This window comes from Mastomys coucha, unplaced genomic scaffold (genome assembly GCF_008632895.1).
Source record: "Mastomys coucha isolate ucsf_1 unplaced genomic scaffold, UCSF_Mcou_1 pScaffold14, whole genome shotgun sequence".
Taxonomy (NCBI): domain Eukaryota; kingdom Metazoa; phylum Chordata; class Mammalia; order Rodentia; family Muridae; genus Mastomys; species Mastomys coucha.
The window spans coordinates 5143128-5162830 of NW_022196896.1; the positions used below are offsets into that span (position 1 = coordinate 5143128).

The following is a 19703-nucleotide window of genomic DNA, read 5'->3' on the forward strand; positions in this document are numbered from 1 at the left end:
GCATAAGTCTAGTTTGCCTGCCATCTTCTGGAGTTTGTCTCTAGGACAGCTGGGATTAAAGATGCTCATCTGAGTTTGAGGCTCTGAACCCAGGTCTTCATGCTTCCATGACAGGTGCTTTTACCCACAGCTTTTCCCTAGCTCCATAATGGCTTTGCAATTAAGGAAAAAGTCATTAAAAAATAAACAATCAACAATAAAAAAAACCTCTACAAAAAATGTAGAGTCAAGCTGTTAGTGGTCATCTTTTGGATTTCTCTGCAGACCACTGAGCCATTTCATCCAACAAAATCAAGGTTGTGGCTCACTCAAAGGAGAACCACTGAACTTTTAAATCACTGCCTTAGAAGGGATACTGATGTGACCTGCAGCTCTGTGAGCAACCAGCTTGGTGCACATAATACAACAGCTCCTTACTGAGATCCTACACGTTTCTGTACAATATTTAGTATCTAGAAAACAGAATGAGATGACAATCTCGGACCTTGCTCAAGCTCGCCATCATGCATTTTCCCGTCAAAGTCTTCTGACATCTCGATGGCATTATCCTCGCCTTTAGTATCAGGTTTTGAATCAAGGTCTTCCTCGTCCTTCTCTTGACCCTTCTGAAATGTATCCTCTACCTTTGGGAAAAACCGTAAGAGCATTGGTGAACACTGCTTTGTCTACGCTTCAATTCTATAATATACATGCCAAGGCTAACACTGGGAAAGTACTCTGCAGCCGAAGAGAAAAAACAAACAAGAAACCTGATAAAGATGGCCACATGCAGCCATTTATGAAGGCTTGCTTCACATTTCTGGAGTAAATTTTTATTTTATTGATTTTTCTGATGAGAAAATACAGAACATTATTTGGCTTTCTTTCGTACCACCATCATAAAACAACCAACCAACCCAACCAACCAAAACTTCAAATCAGTATTTCAGAGATATTTGTAAAGAATATGGAGGAATTCTTGCCAGGAGTGATGATGTAAGTCTCTAATCACAGCACTTTCCAAGACAGAGTTACAGGGAGTACAGTACTGAGTTTGAAGCTAACCTGGTCTATAGAGCAAGAATTCCAGTCCAGCCAAAGTTACTTTGTCACAAAAAGAAAAAAAATCCAACAAGGTGTGGTAGCATGCACATGTTATCACAGAACTCGGGAAGATTTCTTAGGTTAGCCTGGGCCACCTAAGAGCATGCTGACTCAGCACTCCCCCATATACCAGTCTTATTATCTGAAACTTTTCTTTTTGTTTTTTGTCACTTTGATCATTAGAACAACAGCGCACTTGGGGAGAGAGGTGGGTTAACAGGTAAAGAGAGCCAGGCAGTGGTGGCGCACACTTTTAATCCCAGCACTTGGGAGGCAGAGACAGGTGGATTTCTGAGTTTGAGGCCAGCCTGGTCTACAGAGTAAGTTCCAGGACAGCCAAGGCTACATAGAGAAACCCTGTCTCAAAAACAAAACAAAACAAAACAAGACAGGTAAAGAGAACTGGCTGCTTTTCCAGAGAACTTGGGTTTGATTGGTAGTCCCAAAATGACAGCTTACAAGTGAGGGCACCATGTACAGATATACACGAGACAAAAAAAAAAAAAGTTGAAGAAAACAACTTTAAAAACATTTATGTAAGCCAAACTTTAGTGAATCTTAGTAATATTTTATCCTATTTATTTACAAAGGACTGTACTTTTCTATTTTCCCATAATTTTAAATCTTAAATTATTTTAATTCAGAGAAATACTCTCTATGTACTCTATATACTCTAATATATTATATATATTAGAAAAATATAGAAAATTTGAAATACAATAAAAAGTATAAAGTCATCACATAAATACCAGCATTATTTTTTAAAATTTCTTTCCAGTTTTCCCTTCCAAGAAAAATAGACTTTTTGTTTGTTTGAGACAGGTACACAGACAAAATCACTTTATAACCTGTCCCCTGACCTCTTACACATGTATGCCTTATCCCATTCCTGCACAAAATAAAATGCAATTTAAAACTAAACAAAACAAAACCAAGTATCATAGGCCCCAAAATACTCTTCAGAAATCATCAGCAAATCCCCATTTAAAATTAAACTGGAAAAGCCAACCCTTCCAAGACTATAATCATAATAAATGGCTGAGCTGCAAAGGCCCTCTGGCATTAGGTTCTAAATGAAAGACCTACCCAAGCTCCAGTATCTCTAGGACTACATAGATCAGTATGGCATTGTCGGCCACAAGTTTGATAAACACTCAAGAGTCAGCTTACATAAGCTGTGCGAATGTACCTGTTCCTCATTTTCTATCCGGTCGCTCACATCCTTCATGCCCTCGCCATCTCCGATCCCACCTCCCTCGTAGTCATGGAACTGTGTTGCTCCCTCTCCTGTGGAATCTTCCATCAATTCTTTAGGTAAGCAAAACCCCTTGAGGGGAAAAGAGTTAGCAAATGTTATAATCTGGCTGGAAACAAAGGAACAGATTTTTGACATTCTTTTCCCTCTTGGAACTGGCAGGGATCATGCAGTTTCACAGTTTGAGATTGTAAGACTCTAACTTTGTAGGCACCTCTGGCACACAGTTATGTTACATTACCAAGAATGGAATAAACCATCAGGGTAGTTAGAGCTTACTTAGGAGCAAGCTACTGAACAGAAGCAGAACCCATCCACTGAGGAGAGGATAGAGCACATCTACTGAACAGGAGACAGGCTCAGTTACAACCACAATTAACAAAACTGATTCTTCTGGAAAGGAGCTTGAAAACAAACACTAAAAGTAATGGCACTTAATAAGAAATTGTATTTAAAAGAAAACATGCTATCCGTTAGTCCAAGGATAAAAATGTACTAAAACCGAAGCTACCAATTATCAGAGGCCCAAGAAGAACAACACTGTAACTGTGCTACAATAAAGTGGTTCTCTAGGAACTAAGTGCTTAAAAAAAAAAAAGATTTATTTACTTGCTTATTGTATGGATATGAGTATACTGTAGCTGTCTTTATTCACATCAGAATTGGGCATCAGATCCCATTACAGATGGTTGTGAGCTACCATGTGGCTGCTGGGAATTGAACTCAAGACCTCTGGAAGAGTAGCCAGTGCTCTTAACAGCTGAGCTATTTCTCTAGTCCCTAAACTCAGTGCTTTAATTAAAACCTAAACCTACTCCTGAAGTCCTGTGTCATACCCACACTAAAGGTCAGCACCACTAAGAAAGGCTGAATGACTTAGACACTTAGCACTCACTTTCAAGGTGTGTACATTTTTAGAAAGATAATTGTAAATGTTCAAGTATTTTCCTACTGATCTACATTATCATTATTTTCTAACATTCATTTACTTCTCTCTCTCTCTTTCTCTCTCTCTCTCTCTCTCTCTCTCTCTCTGTGTGCGTGTGTGTGTGTGTGTGTGTGTGTGTATATGTAAAGTAAAGGTAGTTGTGTATATGTCATGATACATGAGTGGGGAAACATGTAAGTTGGTTTTCCCCTTCTACCACATGGATTTCGAGAATTGAAGTTAGGTTGTCAGGCTTGGTGGCAAGTCCTCTCACCTGCCAGACTTGTTATTTTAAGAGGTGTGCTCAGCTATAGGCAGATGAAAGCGTCCACACAGGAGTGAGATCCAGATCTGCTTGGCAGAGCTCTCTCGTGTGACAGCCACCACACTGCCACGCTACTATGGAGCTCAGGCCAAGGCCTGTTAGCAGACAAAGAGATGGACACTAAGGAATCTCTAACACTGTACATTATGTTGTCATTACCTTTTGCATAGTCTTCTTCAAGAAGTAACAAGAAAGAAGATGGGCAAACTGAAGACCAAGCCATCACCCAGTAGACACACACACTTACCTTCTGGATAGGAGACCCTGGGATAGCTTCCTACTTTCTAATTCTATTTTAGAGACTAGGAATTTTTAAGTGTTTACAAGTCTAGACTCTTATTCTGTTTTTTTAATCTCCTACTTCATTTAAATTGTACTTAGTTGAGAAAGATCTCAGAATACTAAGGAAGAAATCAAAGAACACCTTTTAAAGTCATTTGATGGTGGTGCTCATAAAAATATTAGAAGCAGAGTCAGATCTACTTGGGAAAGTGGCCAACTTGGTCCAAGATCTGTACTTTCTACACTGCACCATGTCTGCTAGATTTCACCAACTCCAAATCAAAAGCAGGTCTATAATCTACAATTCTGCTGCTTTTCAGAGTAGCATATGTATCTCAATGAAAGAACAACTTTCTCCCCTTTAGCACCAAAAGCCCTTTTATCATTTAATCATAACTGAAGACTTTGTGTAGAACAGGGAGAAAGGTTAATTTAAGAGAAGGAAGCAGCCTTTAGGTAGTCCCTTTGGTTAAGACGGGGATTTGCTAGTTTTAAGATCTTACTGGAAACCTGTTTGACAACCAGGTTCTAGAACAAGCCCTAAACCCACAAGAAGACAGACCACCTCCTGCTATTTCTGAGTCTATCATAAAAGCCCAGCAAGCCCTGAAAGATGTGAAATGTCTGTTTGTGCTGTTCCATGGCATTCCACACCGACAGTCCTTACCTTCTGGGCGAGCTCTGTGAAGGTCTGGGCAAGTACAGAGAGCAGCTTCGCAGTGCTCCGGTGCGTTGCCAGCGATATGGTCAGGAAGAAGAGAACAAGGTCTGAGAAGCCGCAGAGCATGGGTATCAGGCGCACTAGCAAGCCACAGGACTGGCTGAAGACCTGAGACAAACAAATGCCCAATCACAGCGCTTAAAAGGCACTCCCTTTGGAGAGTTGGGATGCTTTAGAACAAGACGGTGGCAGAGTACTTGACTTAGGAATGTGCTGAGAGTCATCACGGTAAATAGCATGTGTTTTTTTTTTAAAGATTTATTTATTTATTATATGTAAGTACACTGTAGCTGTCTTCAGACACACCAGAAGAGGGCATCAGAACTCATTACGGGTGGTTGTGAGCCACCATGTGGTTGCTGGGATTTGAACTCATGACCTTCTGAAGAGCAGTCAGTGCTCTTACCCGCTGAGCCATTTCACCAGCCCCATAGCATGTGTTTTTAATCTTATCTCCTAGCTCAGAGACTTTTTCCTTATGTATATACACTGCACTTCTCTCAGCCAGTCATTCAGTAGTTACCACCACCACCACCACCACCACCACCACCACCACCACCACCACCACCACCACCACCACCACCACCACCACTACCACCTCCTCCTCCTCTACCACCTCTTCTTCCAAGGCAGGACATTACTGTGTAGCTCAGGCTGTCCTGAAACTCACCAAAGAGCTCTGGTTGGCCTCAGACTAATGGCAATTCTCTTGCTTCAGTCTCCCAAGTGCTGGGATAACAAGTCTGAGCCATGTCACCCTCATTATTATTACTACCTCCTAACATAAGACATTGGAAATCAAACTCATGTCCTATAAAAGAGCTGTATACACTCTTAACTGCTTAGCTATCTCTTCAATACACCATATTTTTTTTTAAAAGAAGTATTTATAAATAAATTCTACAAATATACCAAAGTTGGGACTAGATGCAATGAAATAAAATGAGCCGCTTCTCTGGGCTAGTCACTGCGACTACTGTTTCTTACTGATAGAGCTCACACCCAGGAGCATGTGATGGCGATGTGAACTGAGCCCAACACAGTGGGTGTTCTGGATGGCCAGCTCCTTTGCACCTATTGAGAGCAAATGCTCAGTCTTTTCAGAGCTTATCAATGACTAAAACAAATCCAGTGAGCTAGTAGGCACTAGTAGTCCCCTCTCGGAAGGGCACTCAGAGGAGCATTTGGTTACCTTGTGCTTGGTTGTGTTGCCATCCTCACTGCAGGACTTGAGCCTCTCCAACAGCTCAGAGACAGAAGAAATGATTCTCTGGACGTGTAAAGTGCTCACACTGGCCCAGAAGTTGTCCTCTAAGAGTTTGGTTAGATGTCCTGGCTGCAGGCTCTTGAAACTTGCTTCTTCTTCTTTTCCTCCTAAACATACAAGCAGCAAAACTAACTTCTTCAGATCTCTGCCCATGCAGCCTACATCTAACATCTGTCTTTAGTTAGCCAAAGAGCCCAACTGTTCACTAGAGAAGTTAGAACAACTGAAGTTATTTTTGCACAACTTTCTGACATACCATCCTCTTCTTGCGGTCTCTTGTCAACAGTACTGTCTTCTGCTTTGCTATTGTTTCTTTCTGCCAAGTTCTGGATGGTGCAGAGAATGGCCCGGATGGCAGTTTCTACTTGCTTTGAAAAGTCTTCAACAAAGCTTTCCTCCAACATCTGGTTTCCTAGTAAGCAACAGGGTACATAGCAAAGCCCAGCACTCACTCCCTGTAGTGTCTCTTGAATCATGAGTAATACTCATGTATTACTTTTCAAATGGCTGTTTAAGTAAAGTGTTCTATTATTTGCTAGTCACTATGTCAACTTGTGCTGGAACCAAGGACAAAAACAGCAGCTTCCTTGCCTGTATAAACCTAAGAGCTTATCATTTTATATCACTGTTACAAAAAAAAAAAGGTTAAAAAAAAAAAAAAAGGCAACGTGTGTGTGTGTGTGTGTGTGTGTACAAACACCTGGGTTATTTTCCATACTGGCCTCAGGCATGTGAGCTCCAGGGAAACTGCAATGGTTACAGGCGAGCCCCTGCTCTTAAAAAGGAGGGCTCAAACCTACAACAGGACATATCTGCACTTGGTACCCCATCACATTACTTCTAAGTCCTCACCTCCTTGCTTGTGTGCAATGAACAGACGTGCTTTCCAGGCTGTGAAATCATCGATGGCTTTACTGACTTCTCCTCTTAGATAGTCCAGGCTTTCAACTAATGCCATTCGTGAAGCTGTTTGTTCAACTTCCATCCCTGGAAGAATGAACAAGGCCGCTAGGCCTTGCAAATGAGCTGACACTTGGGACAGGCAATTCAGCCCAGAAGAACAAACTTCAAAATCTTCCCTGCAACAGAAATAACACAATGCTGAAAGCCACACTTACTCCCCTCTCCCTTTAACCACAGCAAACATGCTATACCCCAAAGTTGACAGGTAGATATATGTCAAAGTACCATATAGGTTTGCCGAGTGACAGGATCAAGCACAATTCTTTTCATGATTTTAGCATAAGACTGAAGTCTGTACAAGCAAGAAATGGTCAAGACAGACACACTTACCATGTATGAAAGAGGGTCTCACAAGACTGCTGCCTAATTTTGTCAACACTAACTTTCATAGTTTTAATAGTTTTCAGCATCTCTGTCAACCCTGTAGTTGACTGTTGCCAAAGCTGATCTTGTCTCCTCATCCGGCAACCAGAAGGCAGCTGACTTGTAGGTACTGGGGATGGGTAGCTCAGATCAGAAGGAAGTAAGTCTGGCAGGGCCCCAGCTATTGGCTCTTTGATATCAATTTTTTCCAGATGAGAGGCAGAAGGGTGTTCCTGAACTGGAGCATCACTGTGGCCTTCAGTTGGCCCTGCACTGGGACAGCACTGCAAGAGCCAGGAGAACTGCTCCAGGAGAATCTGGCTCTGCATAGCCAGGTGCTGCAGTCGCTCTGTCCACTGCTGCACACTGTCCTGAGGTGGGAAGGCCACAGGATAGACAGGGGGTCCAGTCAGTCTGCTGTGAATCTCTTGTACACAGCTGAGGAGGTTCCTGTGCAGGAAAGACAATAGCATCTTAATTCATGCCACCAGGTTGTTTGTAAAGAGTAAATTTGTTTGTATATTTTTGAACAAGTATAGTTTTTCATGAAAATAAGAAGGGCTGGGGATGTAGCTTTGTGGGAGAAGACTCACCAACAGGGGGCCAGCATTAAGCACATGAGCACACACGCACACACCCACCCACACACGCAGGCCAGAGTTCCCTAGGTATGCTCTTTGCAGAGGTTAAGAAAACAGGTAGTAAAAATCCTGTATTAAAATGCCTTGTTAAATTAAACACATTCTTCAGTCTTTCAGAAATGGTCTCAAAACCTATGCCATTACCAGCGAAGCCTCCAGCCTTCTGCTAGACAGCGAACAGTCACAGTACTGCAGTGATCTCAACTCTTAACTCTACCTTGCAAATTAGTTTTGCTAAATGAACCCCAATGAATTGAGCAGAAATAGAAGCCAAACTGAATACAAGCCAAGAACTCCAGCCAAAAATCCCCTCAACAGATGTTAGCAGCCTTCCTAACTTTTCCCCATCTCTTAATTCTCTCTCTCTATTGAGGAGCAAACTGCCCTTAGGAAATCTAAAAGTCTGACAGAAGCCCATTCAACTCTAGTCCCAAAGACCAGGGAACGCCCCCAACTAAGAACACACCCGACAGACTACCCTGTCTACAACAGTAAAGTCCTCATTTCAGACCCGCTTTCCACAGTTCTTTTCACTGTTTTGGCCCAGCCCTGAACTCAGTCCATAGACTGTTTTTGCCAGTAGTGCCATGGCCTGCCATCAAAAGGAAGCAGTAGGGCCAAGAGAAACTCTATCGCCTTTTTGGGCTCAAATTCACTTGAGGGAGTGGAAGGTATCCCTCTCAGCATGTAAAGCAACTCTGAGCTGATCTGCACAGATCTTCCTAATTTCCTAATCAGCATACCTGAGGATGATCCACTGCTCCGTCAGTGTGGTCAGAGAGCGACGCTGTCGGATGAGCAGCTTCATCAAGTGTGCTGAGAACCCTTTACACCTGTCAATGTTACCCATGCTGAGTTCCTGGCAGGAAGAGAAAACGTAAGCTGAAGGCATTGCTGACAGCCTCTGCCCTCCCAACACACACACCAGAAGCTCCACCAGGAAACTATTTCTGTCTTTAAAAAGTAAAATGAAATAAAAATTATTTTGTTTTTAAGTGTTTTGCCTGCATGTACATACGTGCATCACATACATGTCTGGTGCCCCTGAGGAACTGGAGTTACAGACAGTTACGAGGCACTATCTGGGTTCTGGGAACTGAACCCGGGTCCTTTTCAAGTTCAGCAAGTGCTTTTAACCACTGATCCATCTCTCCGGGTCCCAAAAGCTATTTCTTGCAACAGAGATTAACTTTATCATATATAGTGAGGGTGAGCAGCAGTGTGTTCATGTTCTCTAGCAGAGGCCTTCAGACTAGCTTCTAGAGATCATTCACATCCATGAGGAAGAACAAGGATAACACCAAAAAATGGACAGGGACAGTCTGTTCTCAACTCTTAGGAGTTAAATGATCCTCTTGGCAAATGTAATGGAACTTGTCAGATGTTCTAAGATCCACACTAACTTACACTGATTTAAACTTAACAAGCTTGTCAATGCCTGGTAAGGATGATGTCTGGATGAACAGAAGGGATGTTTTCCCCAGCCCATGTCAGTCTACCTTGACAGGAGTTGCTAGTGCTGCAGTAAGCCTGGTGTGCCGTGCAAGAGAGCGATAAAAATACTTCTGGCACCCATCCCACAAAGACGAAATTTCTGTGAGGAGCCTAGGAAAGAAACCAGACAACTTATTGTATTAAAACCACAACAACTATCCTCTGAAGATCCCAAGGATCAAGACTTCTGAGAATCTTTAGGTGTAACCCAGAGTCAACCGCTGAAATTGGTATATCTGAGCAGGATACATCTCTACTAGCACTGCCACTGTGTAAGCAGTGGCAACGATGTTCTCTCCAGTGAACCTTTATAAATTAATGTGGAGGTGGAAGGTATAGCTTGTAACCCTGATGAGATCAGGGGCTAATCGTTGTGAAAACGAGGAACATACATGCACAAAATGGCAAAAGGCAGGGACAGCTTAACACGGGGCCACATAGGTGGTAAGCTGATAAAAGTAAACTGGAAAGCATGTGTCTTTCTTTTTTGATGGCACAACCCAATCATAGGCATATGGAGATCAAATGGGAGGGAACACAAGCCCATTTGGCAAATTGTCCTCAAAAACTAGAAAGCTGCCATGCAACTTCCCCATTTACAATGCTGTTTTAACTCAAATTTAAAACCCAATACCCCCCACCCTCAAATGAGCATTACAACAAATCCGATATGTTATAGAACTTTTTACATAGATCAGAATACAGGCAGCTCTGTCTCACAGGTAATCAATTCTCAAATTGAGTTTTTTAGAACTTGCACATACAAGAGATAGAAAAGAAATACAGCCATAAAGAGATTCCCAGTGGTGGGGCACACTTTTAATCAGTCCCAGCACTTGGGAGGCAGAGGCAGAGGTGGGCAGATCTCTGGGTTTGAGCCAGCCTGGTCTACAGAGTAAGATCCGGGATAAGGCAGAGCTACAGAGAGAACTTCTGTCTTGAAAAACTGAGAGTGAGAGAGATCCAGAGATTAATTCACAGCTGTAAGTTCAAATCAAGTAAGCAGAGTTTAGAGAGCCAAAGGAGCAGAGCGAGAAGGCCAGGGAAGCTGCCAGTCAGCAGTGAAGAGCATACTCAGCACCATGAGCCAACAGAGCAGGGTAGCAAACACAGGAAGCAAAGGTATCAGAACACGAATACTCAGTATATTAAGTGCCAGATCTTTTTGTAATTTCTGAGTTTTGTGACTTCCTCAATGTTCAATTAAAAAACAAACCAACCTAGAATCGGCCTCCCGAGTGCTGCTGACTATGGACAATGCGCTCTGGAGATCTAACGGGTGAAGGTGGAGCAACTCCTGAGGACTTTTTGAACGGGCCCAGGCAAGACCTTTTCGATACGACAGACCTGAAATCAACAGCACTCATTAAAGCAAAGAAACTCTGTGAGAAAAAGGTACCTAATCAAAGTAAAAGTTTGTGACATATATCTCCAGAAACCTGTCAGAAATATAGGCTTAGGTAGCCAGGGAAGACTATACTCAACATGTGGGAGGTCAAGAAGGATCATGAGTGTGAGGCCAGCCTGAACTATGTAGCAATGAGAAAATGCACCAACTGAAGCAGGGTCAGTCCCTGAATCTCAACATGATTCCAAGTGACCCTGATGTGGTTCTATGATAGCAGAGTATACAATACTGCTGAAAGCAGAACATATCAATCCTGAGATACATCACCACAAATCCTGAAAAGTTCATTGTAGCTCACTGTAGGATTTTCTCATGTGTGCCTGCAGTCTTAGAATGACATTTCACAATTCTGCCTAGTACTCTGCTTTACAGTTTCAGAAACTTCCCATTAGCCACTAATGTTACAAACATGGAGATACTAGCTTAGTGGTTAGAGCACTTGCTGCTCCTCCTGATGACTCCTAGTTTGGTTCCTACCATCTATCTATTTAGCAGTCCACAACTGCCTGTAGCTCCAACTCCAGGGGAAAAGACTTTCTTTCCAGGCTTCCATGAGCATCCTCACATATCACATTTGAACACACACAAATTAAAACTTTGAAAAAAAAAACCCTTACCAATTTTTGCAAGGTGTTTAAAGAGGTCTGATAAAGCTCGATGCTTCTGCATGAGAATATGCTTGGCTTCTGAGCGCTGCTTTTCTTTCTCAGTAGAGGGATCCACCTTTAAGCTCTGCAGCTCACTTACAGAGGAAATCACTCCACCTATAGAGAAAAAATAAAATCCCGAGGCCTTACTAACTCATGCACATTTGTTCCAAGTTGTCTTTCACTTAAGCTCTCAATAGTCCCTCACATTTGACAAATGTTCAATGAACTGTGCTTGAGCTAGATATGTAAAATGCACAGAAAGGGTAAAGTAATTTATCTCTTAGCTTCATTATCTCTTGAAAATAAACCAAACCGACCAAACAAAAACCTACTAAATGAGTACCAAGTGTGTGGTTTATTATAGCATGGATTTTAATCACCTGAGGGACTTTCTGCTGACTGTATTCTGTTCCTTCCTGCCAGCCAGCATTTGCTAAGTCTTTTTCATCTACACAACTTGGGAAGCACTCATCTATACTTCCAGTTCAAACCTTTTCCTATGTGGCTGGCCTTACACTCAACACTAGGTCTGAGTCCTGAATGTGCCTCACCATACCTGGCTTCCAATTAACTAATTTTTGTTTTAAAAACATTTATTTTTAATTTTATGTGTGTGACTGCCTGCACACATCTGTGAACCATTTGTGTGTCTGGTGCCTGAAGGCCAGAGGAAGGTGTTGGATCCCCTGGAACTTCCATGTAGATGCTAAGGCAAGAAGTCACTGAAACCTCATAGTTTGAGACCAACCTGGACAACAGAAAAAGACAGAACAAACCAACCAAGATCAAAGGCAACCTACTTGCGAGGATGGAAGGATGAATTTACGACACCGTGTTATTAGCAGGCCTCCGTCCTAAGGCTTATATTTTTAGCGTACTTGTTTAAATAATATACAACATGCCAAAAATGACACAGGTCCTACATTGTCAGCCATCCCAGGCCAGGAGGGACAGAGTAAGTCCCACTTTTATCCTGGCTGTTAACCCTCACCGGTGAACTGGTCGAGGCTCTCCACTAGGGAAGGTAGGGGGCTCTCCTTCATGAATATCAGGCACATCTTTCTCATTCGTTTTGAGAGCCGTGGCAAACGACGCAGAAGCTCTCCTTCCACAGACAAAGGATCAGCATCCTGGCATTGTTCTGTACCTGAAGACTTTGAGACAGTATAAGTTAATTTTATGGCCAAATAATCTTAGTAACACTTTTAACTCAATGGACACTAAACTTAAGTCAACTTCTCCCCGATCTTCCTCCTTCCTCACACAACAAATACAAAAATCATCATCATTATCACCACCACCATCATCCGAGTAGAAATAAGCGCATATATATGGATGTTTAGCAACCAGTGATGGCACATGCCTTTAATCAAAGACAGAGAAACCTGAATTACTTCTTTGTATGTAACTGACCTAGCAAGCCATTAAGTTTTAACCTATCAAGACAGAATGAACAGTAAGACTGCAGTTGATTCTCTTTTACCCTTTATGTGGTGTTCCAGATTTCAAAGTCAGGTCATCGCAATCAGTTTACCTGTGAGACACCTGGCTGTCCCAAGATCACGGTTTCTGCCTAATTCTATAGCATAGCAGGCAAACATCCAAATTCTATATGGATCCAAATAAGGAAAACACATTCCTTAGCTAGTTCCCAGTACATGCCTTAACCTGATCTATCCGGCTTGAGTGGCTTGGGATTAAATATGCACCACCCCACAAGCCAGTACCTGCCATTCTATTGGTTGTGCTAACAGGGTCTCCCTCAGTGCATTGTTCAGACCCTGAATGGGCGATGTCTCCATTGTAGCTTCCTCTGTTGGCTTTGGCAAATAATCAGGCTGGTCTTCCTTGTTGCTCTCTACCAGACATGACTGACAGGGTTCATTCAGCACAGCTTCGAATTTCTTCATGAATTTAAAGAGGGTCCTGATCTCATGAAATAACAGGTGTAAGGTTAAAAATATATCATCCTAATGGAGCTTGAAAGAATTATAATGTGGGCACATGCAGACACACACACCCTTATCTTTTATAGCTATACTGATTTCTTTAGGTATCCACAATCATTTTGGATTTTTAAAAGAAAAAAATATGTCCAATACTGTCACCCCACCTTTTCTACAAGAGAAAACTGGAGCCAGCCACAACAGGGTTGCTCTGCTCAAGGTAAACAGCTAGTGGGAGGTAGAAGACAAGCCCCCAGGTGGGCGCAAGGCATATATTTTCCCTGCATGGAGAATTTGTTTGTGGCAGCATGAAAATAGTATAGGTCTGGCCATGGAAATAATGTAGTTTTGCAGCCCACCATTCAAATATGGTTTGAAAGGTTACTCCCAGTCTTATAAGACAGATTACCGATGTGTCTTTTCCACAGATTGTTTAATGGACCAGAAGCTGACATCATTCCACTTTGATATCTTCACAAATTCCTGAAATATAAAGGAAGTTCAGGAAATGGCTAAACAAAGCTTGTATTCCCTTTTGTTCCCACATTATCTACTTGTCAAAGGTCCAAGGACATCCATTCCCAAATACAAGACCACGTATCAGGGAATGAATATGGATAAAAGGGGAACCATTTTATGTGCCTCAAGTCAATCAAAAAGGGTGATGCTATCACCAATAACTCATCTGATGAGCACTCCAGCTTCAAAATCAAAGTTAGTCATGTTCATGACCTCTGTGTTGGTTCTTCAACACTACTTATCACAAAAGTATTAAACAGAGGACTCTCCTTGCCCTAAGGCACTCACTCCATGGCACAGGCCCCATTATCACTGCACATGTCTGAGGTAGACAAAGAAAACCAGCAGAGCACAGACTTTCCTGTGGTGGTCCTCCAATAAACTTCTACAGCCTCCCTTGTCTCTTACCTCACTATGAGAAGGATCGAAAAACTGAACTAAAGAAAAAGGGATAGGCTGATTTTGTTCTTTAAAGGGTAATCATGACAAGTATTCATCTTACCTTAAGCTCCTTTTCTATGGGGGAGCGAAGTTCCACAATTTTAGCTTGGACAGGGTCAAGAAATTGCTTGTAAAAATGGTACAAATTCCACAGAACACTGCAGAGTGAATCTGGAAGAAATTAAAAAGAAACCAACATGCTACATCCACTGTATGTGCCCTTGTGCTAGCCTGAGTCTTCCTTACTCACCACGCCATGAAAGTATGGCACATTCCATTCAGGTCTGTTAAAAACCCGTGTGAGCTTAGCACCCCTCAGAAATTCAGGCTGTCAAAGCTGCCCTATTTTCATTTCAGCTTCTAGCAGACTTACTGCCATTTTTTTTCATTGCAGATGATAATACCAAGAATCTCTTTAGATCAATCCTTCAAACTCTTTGTCAAATACGAATAAAATCAACAAACACTATGCTTATATTTGAAAAATGGCATATTATAATGTTCACCTCAACTGCTCATTCATGTACAATATATACTTAATTTATAGTGATGACTTAATTCCAAACCTGTTGGGACTGAAACTGGTAACAGTTTTTTATGGAGCTTATGCTTATCATGCAGCAAGGTCCTGGCAAGTCATAGCTTCACAGTGATGTAGTGTCTCCAAATAAACAAATAGTGCATCATAAATGAAGAAAAATTCCTCACCTTTTCCTTCCACTTGTGGCATCAGTAAGACATGACAATGGAAAACCAGCAACATCTGGAGTCGTACATGGAATTCTCCCAGTGAAGATCCTTCAATAAATGCTTGTAACGTACTAACCAGCAACATCAGAGTCATCTGTTTGTCATCTTTAGAGAAACAAAGAGCAAACCACACATGTACTCTCAATCATCCTTCCCACCCCTAAAATGCATACAAGGTACCAAACATCAATGAAGGCAGGCCCAGGAGGTAGGTACCACATCAAACTGAAGCAAAAATTATGTTTACAGGGATTGGCTTCCACATAAGACCTGTATGTAAGTGATGTATTAAAAATGCACTCCCATTCCTATGAAGCAGCCTTTGATATGAACCATCACTGACTTCAAGGCAGTACCTACTGATTCAGTTCCTGGATAACTTGATGATATGGCTGGTTCCCTAGACAAGTCACCTGTCTTACCTTCCTGCTCCTCTGTGCGTTCCTGCATGTGTTTCTCCAACATCTGATAGATGGAAAACCAGTGTTTGGTGGATTTCTCAGTATGGCGTCTCAAGGTATTATCCAAACTCATTGACCAGCAGCTGACCATAAGGGATGGGTTAAAAAAGAAAGCAGTAGAAACATTTAGGTAAATCCATTTGAAATCACAGATTCACAACTGAATTGCTGCCTCTGAATGTCTAAACTATTTAATTAGTACTATAGGACTGTATGGCCTGTCTAGTGCTTGCTTTAAACTCCACAGTAAAAGCACATGTTGCAGCTGTCCTCTTATAGACATAAACCCAGGGGCAGACAGGAAAGAGAGGGCACTTACTTCAGTTCCAGTTTACGCCACCGAATGATCATCTGACTGACTAGATCAAGATGTTTCCGGAGGGACAGTACTCGACTTGCATTCTCCTCCCAATCCTAAAGAAACAGAGACCCATTCATCACTATCATCCAACACCTTAGTCATTTCCTCTCCCTTAGTAACATGTTAGACTTTCCTTAAGAAAAGACTATTAGTCCCACAAAAACTTTATCAATTACAGCAAATGGTTATGTGATACAATACCAGCAGAGCCAAAGTAAGAGGCAGGCAATAAATAAATAAATACATAAATACATAAAAGCACAGAGTTTGTGACTGTCAGAATTCCTTTATCCTTGAACAAATTCAGCAGACTACTTCCTGTGAAGTAGGCTGCCCTAGCACAGTGAGCTTCTGGGGTCCTAACCACTAGGCCCCACCCTCCAAATAGTTGCTCACTCCACCCTTAGCAGCTCACTACAGCTCACTAGCACTGACCTCACCCCAGCTCAGGAAGACCAAGCAAGAATCTTAAATCTTTTTTAAACCAAATTGTACCTTTCTGCTATAATGCCGATATCAACAGAGAAATCTCGTCCAAATGATAAGAACTAAACAAGGAAAAGTAGGAAACATCTTACCTGTGCCTTTGCCAGAAGGATCTCTAAGCCATTTAGGAGTTTGGAGATGGGACTGGAAAGTGGGAAACCACATATTCTGTCTATTACAACCAGCAGCTTAAAAACAAAACAAAACAGTTTGGATATTTCAGTAGTGTTATCAGTGACTGACAGTGTAAAGTCCTAACAAGAAGTTTTACTCTATGCTTCACAAACAACTACAAAAACCTGTGCAAGAGCGAGGCAGTGGTGGGCATGCCTTTAATCCCAGCATTAAATCAGGGATTTCTGAGTTCGAGGCCAGCCTGGTCTACAGAGTGAGTTCTAGGACAGCCAGGGCTACACAGAGAAACCCTGTCTCAAAAAAAAAAAAGTGGAAGAAAGCTTATGGGGTCATGGAACGTGAGGGAAGCCTTCTATAAGTTGCCTTAGCCTGGAAATAGGATTAATTCTGACAATATTATTCTGTATATTGAGTTATTATAAAATTTGCTAAAACTGGCTTGTTTATCCTGCATGTGAGGAAAATCTCCCTTGGTTAGAGGGTAAGCCTTTGTTTCTATGTATAAACGTACAAGTCAACATCCCTGGAGATGGTTTGAGACAACATCCTCTGAGAAAATGTGCAACTTTGGGCAATTCCCTCCTTCCTAGTTGGCTATAGTACCTGTTGAAGTACAGGATGCTCTGGCCAGTCCTGCAGCAGCTGACTGACAGCTTGTGAAAAGCCTTGAAGCACAGGCTGGCACTGCCGTGCTTCTGCCACATTGGGGTGCTGGTAGAAATCATAAGGCCCATCAGGCTTCATCGTCAGGTCTGAGGTAGCTTCCGCACAGAGAGTGTTAGAGGAGAGAGTACAGGCTAAAAGCTGACTTCCTAAGAGCTGGTCATTCAGCTCAACTCCTGTGAACAAAATTGTGGTAAAGTGGGTAAACTCAGAAAATGGTTTAACAGTAAGTTACAAAGAAACAACTGAGACTAAAGACTATTTCCAATGAGTAACCATGTGGGAAACTTCATGCAACCAACTGGGATTAACCAGATTCTGAGTCTCAGAAGTGCTGAGTGTTTTAAAAGAGATATGAAGTTAGAGGCAAGGGATGTATCTTGGTGTGTGAGGCATGATGTTTGTATTCCCAGCACCATAAAAAAAATAAAGGAACCCTCATCAACATCCTCCATGACTCTGTTAGGAAAGCATGAATTCAAGGAAAACTACCACAGACACCAAGTCTACATCCTTTTCTACATCCTTAGGAAGCTAATAAACATTTGCTTTACTGCAGACTTTTAAATCACTTTCTTCAATTTTCAAGCTATGGGAATTAGGAACTAAGAGAAATTGGGAATTTCGTTATTTTAATTGTTTAATTGTAAGCAATATCATCTCCTCATTTTGACCTCCCCAGAGTATTATCAAGAACCTCCATACCCATCAGAGGGTAGAAGTGTGTCAGCAGAGATGCTCCAGTCTGATAGCAAGAAAGAAACAGGCTGAGGTAGTGCTTTGCTTCATGTGGTGGCACAGTCTGTTGGTACCAAAGGGACCGTGCAAAGCTGAGGCACAGCTGCTGGTGTATGAGCATCACTGCCTGCATTGAACTCTGGGACAGGAGAGTTGGGTCTGTGGCTGCTGCTTCTTCTCTTCCATCTGAAGCTTTCTTTTTCTCTTCTAGTGTTGGTTCCATCAAAATATCTGCAAAGTCCTGAACAGCAATAAGACAATTCATCTGGTTATTATCAGTAGAAAATGAGGAGGAGGAGGAGGAGAATGAACTATCAAGAGAACAGTGACATTACGACTGAAACACTGAGGGTCAACACAGCCAGAGCTTATTGCTACCTTTTCATGCAGTGGGAACAGTTTCCTGAGCTCCAGTTCCTCTTCCTCCTCATCGCTCAGGGCTGCCCTGCAGCTCCTGCTCCGGTATCTGTACAGGCTGCTCTCCTGCTCTGCCTTCTCTTGAGCTATTCGCTCCTGCTCATCCCACTCATTGATGATCTCCTGAAAAGTTATATGGGCATTAAAGGAAGCATTCATAAGAACAGAAGCGAGACTCATCAATCTTAGCTTCTCACAAGTATAAAAGTTCCATGGGCCTCCCAACCAAAAGTCAACAAACTTAGAAATAAAATACCATGTAAAAGGGTAAACAAGGTTTCTTTCAAGCTGTAGGTCTTCAGCATTTTCCTGGCTTCTCTCTATACTGTTATAATTTCAGAGGTCTACAAGTCTGCTATAGCACAGGTAGTCCTAGTCCCTTTTTGTTCAAGGGAGTTGACAAAGAGTGCATTTAGTGGGTGCTTTGGTAAGCCAGCCATGAGTTCAACATCAGACTATGGTAGGCACTTTTTTTTTGTTTTTTCGAGACAGGGCTTTTCTGTGTAGCCCTGGCTGTCCTGGTACTCACTCTATAGACCAGGCTGGCCTCAAACTCAGAAATCCGCCTGCCTCTGCCTCCCAAGTGCTGGAATTAAAGGCATGTGCCACCACCGCCCAGCTCGGTAGACACTTCTTAAATGCCCTTAAATGGGCAAAAACTACAAATGACAATAGGCAGAGACAAGAGTAATCTAAATAGTGAGTTCCAGGCCGGCTAGAGCTACACAGTGAAATCTTGTCTCCAACAACAACAAAAATGTAGTAAATGAAGGACACCAACACACTATCAAAGTGGTTTTTCGCTGTTGTTTGGTTTCCTTATTTATTTAAGTCTTTATAAATTAAAATTGAACATGTATGTATGTATGAATGTCTTGCCTGCTTGCCCGTGCACTAGATGTACCTGGTGCACAACAAGGCCCCGAAGAGGGAGAAGGACCCCTGGAACTAGGGTTAAGAATGGCTGTAAGTTATCACATAGGTGCTGGCAATTAAACTCAGGTTCTTTGGAAGAATAACCAGTGCTCTCAGCCACTGAGCCATCTTTCCAACACCCTCTTTTCTTTTTTTAAAAAACAGTCTCATTTATCTCAGGTTATTCTCAAACGCCATAGCTGCAAGTAAACTTGAAGTTCTCCTGATCCTCCTGTCTCTTCTTTGTTAGTACTGGAATTAACAATTGCCAACAACTATTTTAATTTTTTTTTTTCCAGTCAGGGTCTCTCTCTGTAGACCAGGCAAATCTTGAACTTCACAGAGATCCACCTGCCTCTGCCTCCCAAGTGCTGGGATTAAAAGCATCTGCTACCACTGCCTAGTGCCATCAAATATTTTTAAGGGTTGAAGGAATAGCATTTATCATTAAAGAAAGGTATTTAGTCTAAGAAGTAGGTTTTAACATTTAT

At 42.1% G+C, this 19703-nt stretch overlaps 1 protein-coding gene across 1 annotated transcript in view; it reads right to left on the minus strand.

The window, feature by feature from the left end:
* Mdn1 (midasin AAA ATPase 1) overlaps positions 1-19703 on the minus strand; it is a 128743-nt gene that overhangs the window by 21213 nt on the left and 87827 nt on the right. Inside the window, exons 64-85 of the mRNA XM_031366448.1 lie at positions 18259-18420; positions 17848-18121; positions 17083-17318; positions 16437-16532; positions 15817-15911; positions 15459-15580; positions 14995-15141; positions 14348-14457; positions 13736-13809; positions 13108-13306; positions 12372-12534; positions 11348-11494; positions 10543-10669; positions 9328-9433; positions 8572-8687; positions 7155-7637; positions 6714-6940; positions 6118-6273; positions 5787-5968; positions 4541-4702; positions 2273-2410; positions 485-623 (exon numbers count right to left, since the gene is read on the minus strand). Coding sequence (XP_031222308.1) covers positions 485-623; positions 2273-2410; positions 4541-4702; positions 5787-5968; positions 6118-6273; positions 6714-6940; positions 7155-7637; positions 8572-8687; positions 9328-9433; positions 10543-10669; positions 11348-11494; positions 12372-12534; positions 13108-13306; positions 13736-13809; positions 14348-14457; positions 14995-15141; positions 15459-15580; positions 15817-15911; positions 16437-16532; positions 17083-17318; positions 17848-18121; positions 18259-18420 — 3661 coding nt within the window. The remainder of the gene's footprint in view (positions 1-484; positions 624-2272; positions 2411-4540; positions 4703-5786; positions 5969-6117; positions 6274-6713; positions 6941-7154; positions 7638-8571; positions 8688-9327; positions 9434-10542; positions 10670-11347; positions 11495-12371; positions 12535-13107; positions 13307-13735; positions 13810-14347; positions 14458-14994; positions 15142-15458; positions 15581-15816; positions 15912-16436; positions 16533-17082; positions 17319-17847; positions 18122-18258; positions 18421-19703) is intronic.